The sequence below is a fragment of the Patagioenas fasciata genome, chromosome 3 (assembly GCF_037038585.1).
Source record: "Patagioenas fasciata isolate bPatFas1 chromosome 3, bPatFas1.hap1, whole genome shotgun sequence".
Classification (NCBI taxonomy): domain Eukaryota; kingdom Metazoa; phylum Chordata; class Aves; order Columbiformes; family Columbidae; genus Patagioenas; species Patagioenas fasciata.
The window spans coordinates 21,011,932-21,024,058 of record NC_092522.1 but is presented as its reverse complement, the minus strand read 5'-3'; the positions used below and the strand labels follow the sequence as shown (position 1 = coordinate 21,024,058).

At 42.0% G+C, this 12,127-nt stretch overlaps 1 protein-coding gene across 1 annotated transcript in view; it reads right to left on the bottom strand.

Moving 5' to 3' along the window:
• The window catches only part of LOC139827673 (ALK tyrosine kinase receptor-like), an 81,494-nt gene that overhangs the window by 44,305 nt on the left and 25,062 nt on the right, over window positions 1-12,127 (bottom strand). The window contains exons 2-3 of the mRNA XM_071807270.1: window positions 9,488-9,619; window positions 355-486 (exon numbers count right to left, since the gene is read on the bottom strand). Of these exons, the coding sequence (XP_071663371.1) occupies window positions 355-486; window positions 9,488-9,619 (264 nt within the window). The remainder of the gene's footprint in view (window positions 1-354; window positions 487-9,487; window positions 9,620-12,127) is intronic.

Sequence of the window (12,127 nt, the reverse complement as noted above, 5' to 3'; positions counted from 1 at the left end):
GATGTAAAAAGGAAAACTGGAAAGAAAAACACAGATCAGTATGGAGGAGGGTCATGCAGATGAATATTTGGTGTGAAGTTGTTTAGAAAGCGTCAAGATCAGTATTTGGTGTCAGTCATGGAGACATGAAGTACCAGTCTATACCCTCAAGACAGAAAGTGAGCAGGTTAGTCGTTTCCTCAAAGCACTCAGAGTAGAAAGATGGCTTTTTTTTTTTTTCCACCAGAGGCTGGATATATAAATACACAGGAAAACGCGCCTTGTGTTTTATTGTTTCTCCCAACCAATTTGTGTAATTTTTTTTTTTTGTTCTCCACTGCTCATTCTCTGCACTTACTATTTGCTCTCACACACCTTCTACTGAAGGAAAGCGGTTGTGCTCCGGGCTCCCAATCCGCCATGGAGAAGGATGGGACGCAGAAGGGCCCTGCATCCAGCCGCAGTCTCCTTCTTCAAACGAACAGTAAAAGCCAGAGGGAAGATTTTCTGCAAGAGGGAAAGACAAACACGCACACACACACACACACAGAAGAACCCAGGTGAGCTGAGGAGGAGACTCCTGGGCACACAGAAATGCTGCAGTGTCTATTCTGACCAAGATGCCCAGGGTACACAGTCACCCCCACTGTCCTTCTGTGTGGGGTCGCGTACCTGCCTGACCATGGGGATGGGAGCGGCAAGGGAAACAACCCACAGACTGTGACGAATCCGAGTGAAAAGATGCATCTCATTATACACTCTGGAGTCTCCTAAATACCTGGTCTCTACAGCTCCACCCACCCAAGGTTACACCTTGGAGATGGCTTTCCTAACCCTTGCTTCTGCAGCTTGATGGAAGGAGATCTTGGATAATTTCCTGACATGATTCCCCTCCCTTACAGTCTAGATCTCTGGTCAGCCCAGCTTAGCAACACTATTGTGGTCTCAGGTGAAGAAGCACTGAATCATTTTGTGCCTCAGTTTTTGAACCTGTGGATCTGTTTGGTGAGAAGAGGATAGTTTATTTTAAGCCATACTTTCAGGCTTTGAAGCCCACTCATTCTGTCACTGGTTTGGGATTTCAGGCAAGTTTCCAGCTCCAAACAATAAAGGCACACTAGTTTTTTACCTTTAAATTAACCAGCTTTAAAGTAATAGTCATCTCATTTGAAGTAACTTCATGCCTTCCTCTCCTTCTCTATCTACATTGCAAGTTCTTACACAGGATGCAAAGCACATCTCGTGCCCTACTTACGTTGACACAGGTGAACATCCTCTACTCGGCCATGTATCACACATTTCCTTCAAAACTCATGAAGCTATTTTACTCATCACCCTCAGTAAACACCCACTGCCTCCCTAGTTTCTACTGTTGTCTAGTTCTGCCTTTGCATTTCTCTTCTTCAATGTGAGGCCAGACTTTGTACTTATTAAGTAACCTCAGCAGAAAACAAACCTTATAAAATGCCATGTAAAATCACTATCACTATAACATGATTTTTCACCTTTAGTGAATCTCTAACGATTCTTCATGCAGATTCTGCACCGAGGGTGCTGCTGACAACTCTGTCAGATATCAGAGGGCTTCTCAATAATAAAAGGGCAAAAACTGGGTTTTACCGGGGAAAAGATAGAGCACAAAGCTAGCCTGGGAGAAAAAAGTGTCTTTTTAATACAGAATTACATTAGGCAAGAAAGCTGTCAGAAGAGAAGAACAGCAACCAGTCATTTTAGCCTGCTATCCAGACTAACCAGTCCTTGGGGCTGGCAGTACAAAGCCCCTGGACACGCTTGCTCTTTGGGGCGGTCCTCCTTCCAATAAACTCGAAAAACTGCTGTGATGAACAGATGTAGCTGCAAAAGGGATGATGATATACTTCTGACTTCGCACAGTTTTTACACCACTGTATACTCATATCTGCCCTTAAAAAAGCTTAGTCCATATTTGTTTTCTCCTTCCATGTTCCCCTAAAACTTCCCCTAAAACTATCTTCCTTTTTTTCTTGTGGGTTTGGGGGTCGTTTTTGTTGGGTTTTGTTTGTTTGTTTTGTGGGGTTTGTTTTGTTTTGTTTTGTTTTTTCTTTTGAAATAAAGGAAAATGAGACAAGAAATCTGTGTAAAACTGCAAGATAAAAATGAAAGTTCATGTGCAAACACATCATAAAACTCCATATCCAGGAAATCAGTTTTTCCTTTCAACTGCTTGTCAAAAGTAGAGTAAAAATTTCTTAACTTACAAAATGGAGGATAGAATACAAACTCCTAAAGCAAAAGGATGTGTTATTCAGGTGATATGGGCAATTTCATTATTCTCTCTATGAAAAGAGGAGGCTCCCGAATTCAGGTCTTCTTGTGCCTATTAAATTTTTTCTGCCTGAAATATTCTGTCTGTAAAGCGGGTGCCAGACACTGAGGCACCAGTACCCAAAGCCCAGATCATTCGAAATGTTCAAATACCAGCAGAACTCCCTGGCTGAGACTGCAGGTCCATTAAATACCTACTCACAGGGCCTCTGCTTTTACTCACACACCTCAAAAGGCAATTCCTTGCCAGTGGCACATGCACCTTCTCCTTGGTCTACCCTGTAGAAAACAGCTGGGGAATCCCACAACTGTAGCTTCTAGACCATGAGTATTTGATTTTCTAGTAGCCTGGATCTCATCTCACTTCATAGAGGAAACTGAAACAAATCTTACATATGTCTCTTTTTAGTAGGGCCAAATTTGAACCTAGAACCTGACATGAAGGTGAGAGCAATGTTTTATCTTTATTTTCTGCAAGCATACAAATTTGCTATGAAAAGATGGAAACCTGGACTTAAAGCTTTTTCAAGTTTTTCCTTTTAAAAATCGCATAATTCATTCAGCCTAGTCTTTAAATGTGGAGCTGTTAAGCAGAGAGTTGCTTCCTTGTGCTGTACCCCTCTACAGAACTTGATTATATTTCATTGTGCAGCCTGAGGCTGGGATTGAAATAAAATGACAAATTATAATGTGTCCTGAATTCCTACTGAAGCAGCTTGGCTCAGTGTCCAACCAAATTCATTTCATGGCCATACACTACCTAGGATGATGTAAACAAGTCAGAGCAGCAGGAGGAGTCATCTAAGTAGCAAACCCTGCCTGGAGGCCATGAAAAGCTCACTGTAGATGGACAGTAAAGGGCATAAATAAGAAGCTATTACTTTCCCAGAAAATTTCATTCCTCCTCCACAAATTAATTTTTTATGAGTTTTCAGATGTCCCATGCACTGGATGCATTTTTCTCAGTTGCTCTTTCTTATTTTGAATACATATAGCATTTGCGATTCCACGTATTGCTACTCCACACAGATCTCTTTGCCTGGTGCTTCTCTGTCGATGAGTGCTTCTCAATTTTCTGAATGTTTTTAATTCAAACTCACATTGGTGCAGACACTGCACTGATGGGGGAAAGCTAACCTGACTTTATTGGAGAATTAAGTAAACGAGGGGGCAAAAGTTAAGTCTATTGAAACGTGCCATGTTGGATATTATCATTAGTGACAGGAACCTCTGAAGACTTAGACCTTAGCAGGATTAAGGTGTAGCTTGTGGATACAGGATAGAGATTAGAGTAATCCAGTGAGATTGGAGCACTGTGGGAACGTCTCTGCTTTTATTTGAGTGATGAAGTAGAGAGAAGCCATAGGGTGTTAAACATGTTCCTAGGTAAATACTTTCAAGCCTTCAGAATGAATTATCTTTCAAGCAAAATCTATATAAATTCAAGGATTTTTGTTTTCACTCAGATTTTTCATCCTTTAACAGCAAGAAAAATTAGCAACTGGGATAATTTATGAGGTGAATGGATCAGGCTCTTGATTCCAAACTAAGTGTAAACCAACCACGTACTACAGTTTAAATTTTTGGGTGAAATTCTAGACTCATATTATAAAGGACACAAGCATAAAAGACTACTCTCGTACGTATGAACCTTTAATAAATTTAGGAGGAAATCTCGGAAGCCAAATAGATCAGCTACTCAAACAATTTAAAGAAGCACATGAATCTTAAACGTGGGCTTGTTTCAATGGCTGCCCCTAGCAAAGTTGGTCAGCCAAACGCTACCAGAAATGAAGCATAAAAAGGGAAGATACTTTTCAACACAGTCAATGAAGAGTTATCCTTTAATGCCAGAAGGCTTTGCTGAGTTCAGAACTGCCACAGGTTAGAATTTATTGCTAGAAGTACAGCTTTTGATCAAGACAGAAGCAAAAGGCTTAGAGTGTGCAAGACAGGAACCTTCAGAGAGCGCTGCAGGGCAATAGGTTGTTACTTCATCATTTTGCTCGCAGGGAGACTTTGCTGGGCTGTATCTGTCACCAGGCTATAAATTAATCCAGCGGTTCGTTCATGCATTTTTGCCTGGAAAGTAAACTGGCCCCTGTGGAATTACTTATCTATGCTTTTTTGGTCATGTTATCACAAATTCAAACCTTACAGGTTCCTGGTCCAGCTGCTGTCTTTTGCCAGGTGTGTGCACGCACTCCTCCAACTGCCCAGCTCGAGTCCCTCCTTTCACAAATCAGATACTCGTCTTCCTTACCTCACCTGGTAATGTGTTCAGCAGCCTTATATAGTCAATGAGGCAAAGAGTAAAAATTACGCTATAATCCAGTGGTTATGAGATTTATTTGAAAGATGGAGGACATTACTTTCAATCCCTGTTCCAGGTAAAACTTGCAAAACGTGGAAGAGGAGCCTCAGGACACACTTGAGCAACCCTTTTTCTTCTGAACTAGACCAGAACTCCAGACCACAATGTCTTGGAAACTCTTAATGGAAATAGGAAATAAGGGTTCACATTTACTTAGGCAGAAGAAAGAATCAGACCTGGGTTTCTGATATCCTGGGTGAATCTTCCTAGTTCTGGATCTCTAAATAATAAATGTACTGTCAGCAGTCAGCATCTCCTTTTTTTTTTTTTTTTAATACATCCATATCTTTCCTATCCACTATTTTCCCAGGCTGAAATTCTTTGGTGAATTTGAGCCAGAATTAAAATAATTGTGGACTAGCCAAAAGCATATGCACTTTTTCTCAGTAAAACTTTCATTTTTTGCCCAAGCTTGCTCTCATGTGATAAAAGATTCCTGAACCAAAATCCAATATATTGTTAACTAAAAACAGAAGTACAAAAGCACTGAAACAAATTCTCCCTTTCTGTAAAGTAGAGCTGTGCCAATCTATATTAGTAAATAATTTGAATTTTCATCTGTCCTGTACCATACCAGGTATACTAGACATATGATTCTCTACTACAATAAGTACATTATTTTTTTTGCAGTAAGTTATAATCCATAAAAGCATGAATTTACTAGCAAAGACATAAGACAATCAGTATCTGAAGTGTTAATGTATGTCTGCAAAGTATTCTTCGGTGAAGTAATTTTCAGTGTGGCACTTTCATCAGTCTGTTAAATCTATATGTCTGATCCCAAATCAACACAGTTTGGCATCCAATACCACATCTGCCTCTTTGAAACTGTCTTTTGTTCCTGGAAGAATATTAGATTATGACTCAAACAAGAATATGCTTTTCTCTAGGAGTCATCCCTCTGATATTATACTCTCTACACAGACCAGTTGATTGCATGCAGAACAAGCACCGTGACATTTCATTGAGCATTAATAAGTAAAGAGATGTTAACAAACAGCTGGCTTTAGGGAGATTTTGTTCAGCTAAGAAAAGAGCAAAAATCCAATGAATAGGAAAAAAAAAATCACACAGCAAAAAAGAAAAAAGAAAAACAAAATCAGTACATGCACTGATTCACCTGACTGTGAAAGGAAAAAAAAAATCCAGCATCTCCTTCAAGCTCAAAGACAGAAGCTTTTGGTTAATGGTCATTTTAAAAGCTCTCCCCTCAGTTCACGAGCATCTTTTGCTGACAGCTCTTTTGTGTAAGCAGAAGCATTTGGGGAACCACTTTTCTGCTTTATATATCTGAATCACTTTTTGCCACACTTGCAAAAAACTGATGAAAACATCCGTGTTGCTCAGGAGTAAAATAACAGCTGATATGCTGAAAGATGACATATGTTTTGTGTTAGGCTGCCATGTGGATGTACTGACAGGTAAAACATTAGATAATTTCTCTGTTTTGTGTAAGAAGTCTTATGCCAACAATATTCAAGACAGTAACAAGGAAAAAGCAGAGAAATCAGCCATACAACGGAGCAGGCTTATGTGTGGATAAGGACACACACCCACAATTCGAGCTCTTGCTCTGGCAAGCCAGTCTTTTCTGTTGTTTGGATGGAAGACGGTGCTTTTTGGGCCTTTGGCTCTAAGAACTCTCATTCCCAGTATCTGGGGTTGAAAACAAGACGTGTAGTCTTCTCCTCAAGCTGCGGAGTGGTGCTCTGCTAAACAGGTGGTTAAATATCTTCTGCTGTTTTACATTTTCTCATTTACATTCTCCATACATTCTTTGCTGATACAACTGTAAGTGCTATTTACTGCTTTATGCAAACAGCTACAGATGAATGGTGCATGGAAGAGGAAAAGGCACCCAAACCAACCCCTGTGGATGGCTTAGGTGAGAGAGACAGGGGACTTCAGCAGCTGTCTAACCATGGGATACAGGGTGGCAGCCAGGGGTAAAAGCAGCCTCCTGATATGTGAATATGGACAAGACACCAGCCACAGGTGCTCCCGATGTTTGAAAGGAATAGGCGAGTGTTTTCCTCTAGGTCTGCCTCATCCCATGGCTGTATTTAGTTTGCATCAGCGACTGGTCCAGCTCCACCTGCGAGCTCTGTTGGTTCCACTGGTACAGGATCACCCTCATAAGGCAGAGCCATTTACAGCAGATAAACACGACAGTGTATCTGGACATACAGTTGCTGGTAAATAATCTCTCTCTATACTAACGCTGGTCCTATGAAAGTAAATTTAACATTCACTGAGTGTGTGTCATTAATTAATACAACTTCAAATTATAACAATGTCTAACATAATGGAGAAGTGTACAGTTGCAAGGTTTTAACTAGTTCACTAGATGATCCCAGATCAAACTACTCTTCTCCACACCAATAAAATCTATTCTTTTATTTCTTTGTTAGCAGCAAATAACTGGAATTTGCTAGAAGTTACGTGTCACTCTTATGTTAAGTGTCTACAAGAAACAGCAAAGGTCTGTAAGTCTGGACATCACCTGTATCAACACAGCTTGCTTGAGTTACCCAGATTCTCCCCTGCTCTAGCTGTCACATAGAAAGCTAAACTGAGAATAATTGCCTCTTCTATTCCAAAAACTTTTGCCAGTACTGGTACTTTGGTCAGGGAACACATTTTTTGCATACCAAATCAATGCAGCTCTGTTGACAAAAGTCCATAGGCTAGATCAGCTGTGACACATACACTTCTGTCCTGCTTTTGTTGAAAAACAAGTTTCTCTTTTAGTGAATTTGCCTGTCAGCTAGAGCCTTCATATTAACTGCATTTTCCTGGAGAACCAGATACATGTTTTGGTAAACCTAGCAACGGAATGCAAACTTATTGATAAGCACAGATGGACATCTTGCAAGAGGGGCAACCAGAAACAGGTGACCAAGAAACTGACCAACTGAGTATAACATTCCATTCACGTGAATACTTCATATAAAAGTGGGAGATCACGAGGATCTCGTGCCTTTTTTCCCTTCTGCTTATGGCCAACATTAGGAGAGGATCTTGCCAGTCGTCCCTGCGAACTGAGGCCCAGTGACAGACTGAATCCAGCTCTGGTTGGCTGCAGAGTCCAATCCAGGACTTTGGGTGCTGGCTCTGCAGTTGCTGGGACTTTCAAGATTGTTTTGTATATTTTGTATTATTTTCTCTATTCTTATTAGTAGCATTAGTAAAACGTTTTTAATTTTTCCAACTCTCTTCTCTCTGTCTTTCTTTCCCTCCCGATCACCTGTCCTTAGTGGGAAGGGGGGAGAGGGAGGGGCAAAAGGGAGAAGGGGCAGGGGGAGAGGAGGTTAACAATACATCTGCCAGGGTTTTATTGTCACCCCGCAATCTAAACCCTTGGCAACTTCAAACTGATTAATGATGAACTTCCAACGATTATTTTTCTTAATACGTTTGCCCTTTGGATAACCATACAGCTGACGATCCACCACTCCTTAAGGGAAAGTCCTAAAGCATCTAGGTTATGCAACACAATTACAAAGTATTCAGACACATGAAGTTTTAAGAAAACTCAGGTTGCTATCTATGTTCCACTGTGTTTTATTAGACTACTTACTGCAGAAGAGAGGATAGAAAACAAGAGGAATTACAAAGACAAAGGAATTGGTCAAAGACAAGCTACTGGCTCTACTCATTTTTCACCTTGGAATTTTTCTCCTTCCTCCCCCTTCTACCACATGCTGTGCTACATTTTGATTAAAAGCTCTAACAAACTACACATATCTTAATTCTATAAGGCATCTAGCTATTCAGGCTATACTTCATTTGCATTTTTGATCAGGACTTTAGAAGAGATAAAGCACTAAGAGCATTGTAAGAACCTGCTGCAGAACTAATTTAATGAAATATAACAAAGGAAAGTGTAGAGTCTTGTATCTGGGTAGGAACAACCCCAGGTTCCAGTATAAGTTGGGGAATGACCTGTTGGAGAGCAGCGTAGGGGAAAGGGACCTGGGGGTCCTGGTGGACAGCAGGATGACCATGAGCCAGCACTGTGCCCTTGTGGCCAGGAAGGCCAATGGCATCCTGGGGTGTATTAGAAGGGGGTGGTCAGTAGGTCCAGAGAGGTTCTCCTTCCCCTCTACTCTGCCCTGGTGAGACCACATCTGGAATATTGTGTCCAGTTCTGGGCCCCTCAGTTCAGGAAGGACAGGGAACTGCTGGAGAGAGTCCAGCGCAGGGCAGCAAAGATGCTGAAGGGAGTGGAGCATCTCCCTTATGAGGAAAGGCTGAGGGAGCTGGGGCTCTTTAGCTTGGAGAAGACTGAGGGGTGACCTCATTAATGTTTACGGATATACAAAGAGTGAGTGTCACAAGGATGGAGCAAGGCTCTTCTCAGTGACAACCAATGATAGCACAAGGGGCAATGGGTTCAAACTGGAACACGAGAGGTTCTACTTAAATTTGAGAAGAAACTTCTTCACAGTGAGGGTGACAAAACACTGGAACAGGCTGCCCAGGGAGGTTGTGGAATCTCCTTCTCTGGAGATATTCAAAACCCGCCTGGACACCTCCCTGTGTAACCTCATCTGGGTGTTCCTGCTGTGGCAGGGGGATTGGACTGGATGATCTTCCAAGGTCCCTTCCAATCCCTAACATTCTGTGATTCTGTAATGTAAGTGAGTAAAGGAACGTTTCAAATGGTCTGCTCCAGACAAACATCCAGTAAAACTGCCTATAGATACTGGTCAGCATACTGGTCTTTTGTTAGTGCTAAATTAGTGCTAAAGCCTCAGGCATTAGCATTCAGAAGGATCAGTGCTTTTGGAAAAGGAGGCTGCAGCCTGGGGGTTCCGTTTTACTCACTGCACATTTCTCCCTCATCTTCTCCCTGGGCGCAGTCCCTGATGAAGTCACACGCCTGCCCCAGCCTGATCGCCGTTCCGTTCCAGCAGCTGAAGGAACCCTCCAGAGACATTTTTGAGCCAGAGGCAGATCCTAGAGAAAAAGAAAACAAAAACCACTTTAGGTTACTGAAGGGCCTTCTTCTCCAACAGGTCATAGGATCCTGGGGAGCACCAAAGAGGAAAACACCTTGTGAAATTCCTTCAACCCAGTAATTATGTGACAAAGTAATTATTTTGTTTTGTTTGGCCTGTTTAATCTTGTTAAATATCTAGTAGTCCACCTAATGGTGACCTTCAGTTCCCCAGGCGTTCCTGATATTTTAACTTGGAAGCCATCTTTGACCCTTGAAAAGAGGGTTGAAATCCTGCAGTCTGCTCTGTGGTACTTCTCAAAACCAGCACAATACACATGACAGATTTTTAATTATGTGTGAATTTACTGCTATACTGACAGTCCTAAAGTCTAGCTTCTCTATCTAGCTCAGGAACAACATGACTACATGGCTTGGAAAGAACACAAGCTTTCATCATGCCCTCCTGTCAGCACATACTACCTATGACTTAGATATCTCACATTGTCATATCCTCGCTGCAAGAGAGAAGACAGCCTGATCTCTGCTTGTCGTTTTCTTTCTCTTCTATACTCACTCCTGCTCATGCATCCTGCACTCCCCTCCTCTTGAGTCAGGGAGCCCACAGCAGACTATAACTACCAAGATACCAAAATCGCTAATACATTTTACCTATGCCAAGCAGTGAAAGGCAGCTAGCAATGTGGAAAGGAGCCAATTCTTATGAAAAGAGATCACTGAACATTATAATTAGAGGCCAGTACCATCCACTCAGAAATGAACTTGAGTACTTCTTTTTCTGAAGGCACTCAGTTCCCTTGACAGCTGAGGAGTCAGAGATCATCCAGCCCAGGGGGTATAATTTTCCTTACCTATAGGAGTTTTCTCATCCTTTGATTTTGGCCAAGTGAGCTACTTAGGACAAGGTCTTTTTTATTTTTTTAAGAGATAGATGGTCTAGATCAGCCATCTGAAGGAGGCAGGAATTAGTTTAGCAACATCATACAGTCAGCATGTATGGAGGAGGTCAAGCTTGAGAAGTGCAAGGGCCCTTCCACAAAAATCTGGGTGTAGGTGCAATTAATTGGAACCTCCTGACTTTCTGCAAAGATGTGCTTCCAGTTCACTGCTCCTAGAGGTAGGAAGAGGTCTGTGCTGCAAACCCCACACTGCAACAGCTCCTGCCCTGTCTCATATTAAATGGGTAAATACTCAAGATTAAACCAAAGCCTGTGGGCAGACTGAGCCACTGTTTGCCTAACTCATCTGTGCTTGCTAAACAGCACAGCTACATCATGTTCCCTGGTACTACAGGGAGTTGGGAATCACTGGTGATTCAATTAGATGTGCACTTGATACTTTTATTTATATTGCCTGCCAAAACTAAAAATTAATGAAGCATGTAGGAAAACAACCACTATTTCTCTTCAGGCTCATTTTATGGCGCAAATCAATTCAGGAGTGGGGGGAATACATGCCAAACCTTTTTAATAAAGGACCCTGGCTCCTGAAAAGGGTGCTCTGTGTTATTGTCAGCTCAATTTTTTTCACCTGCCTTTGAGCAATTTCGGCTTGCCGCATACGGGCTGCACAGTGCCCTTGTATTTCAGTCAGGGTCAAGGCTGACTACAGAGGAGAGCTTTGGAGAAAAAATAGACCAAGTAACTCAGAGCTGGCTGCTAACAATTTCTGCAGGCCCCTCAGTGAGGGTTTAAAGCAATGAGAAGATATCTTCCTTGGCCTTGCCGTGCTCCTTGCAAAAGTGCACTCTTGGAGACACCGTTGAGAGCCTTCCCTGCGTCAGAAGCAAAGCTCTTCGCATGTCACAAGTCAGTCACAGTGGGCTCAGGTCAGTGTGCAAACGATGCCAGAAAACCATAGGAAGTAACTCTGGTAACTCAGCAGGTGATCCCTTCTCCTAGGGGTATGCAATGAACCTATATGGTACCATGTTGCTGGAAGCATCACCTAAAGAAAAGTTAAGCAACAAGGCCCAGAGCACTTCCATGAGGTTAGTAACATCATGACACTCTTAAAAAGTTTTACGCGAAATCAGAAGTACTTTTGTCTTTCTGAATTACTGCACAAATGGTTTTGAAGAAACACCCACGTTTACTACCAGCTCTCACGGCCCACTCAGTTCATCTGCAATCTTTTCAGCAACGTCCATATTTTATCCCAGCAGCTGCTGGGATATGATATGCAGAGATTCAGAGGAGGGGTTACTGTAGGCAATGGAGTTTTTCTGTTTACTCAATTCATTTAACTTTCTAAAGGCACTCAGTTTTCCAAGCACATTACTGCATTAACACTATTTATAACAGAACCAAAGCATTCAAGAGCACCTACTGTCTTCCCAGTTGTCTTTGTTGCAGCCCAGGAGCACAAATCTCCTGAAGTCAACTGACTGTTGTATTCAAAAGCCATCGGCTGCAACTAGACATCAAGCAATTCCAGGAGCTTTTCCTCCAAAACAAAGCAGCAGATTTGCATGCTCATTCATCTCTGTGGAGACGGGGCTTGAATTA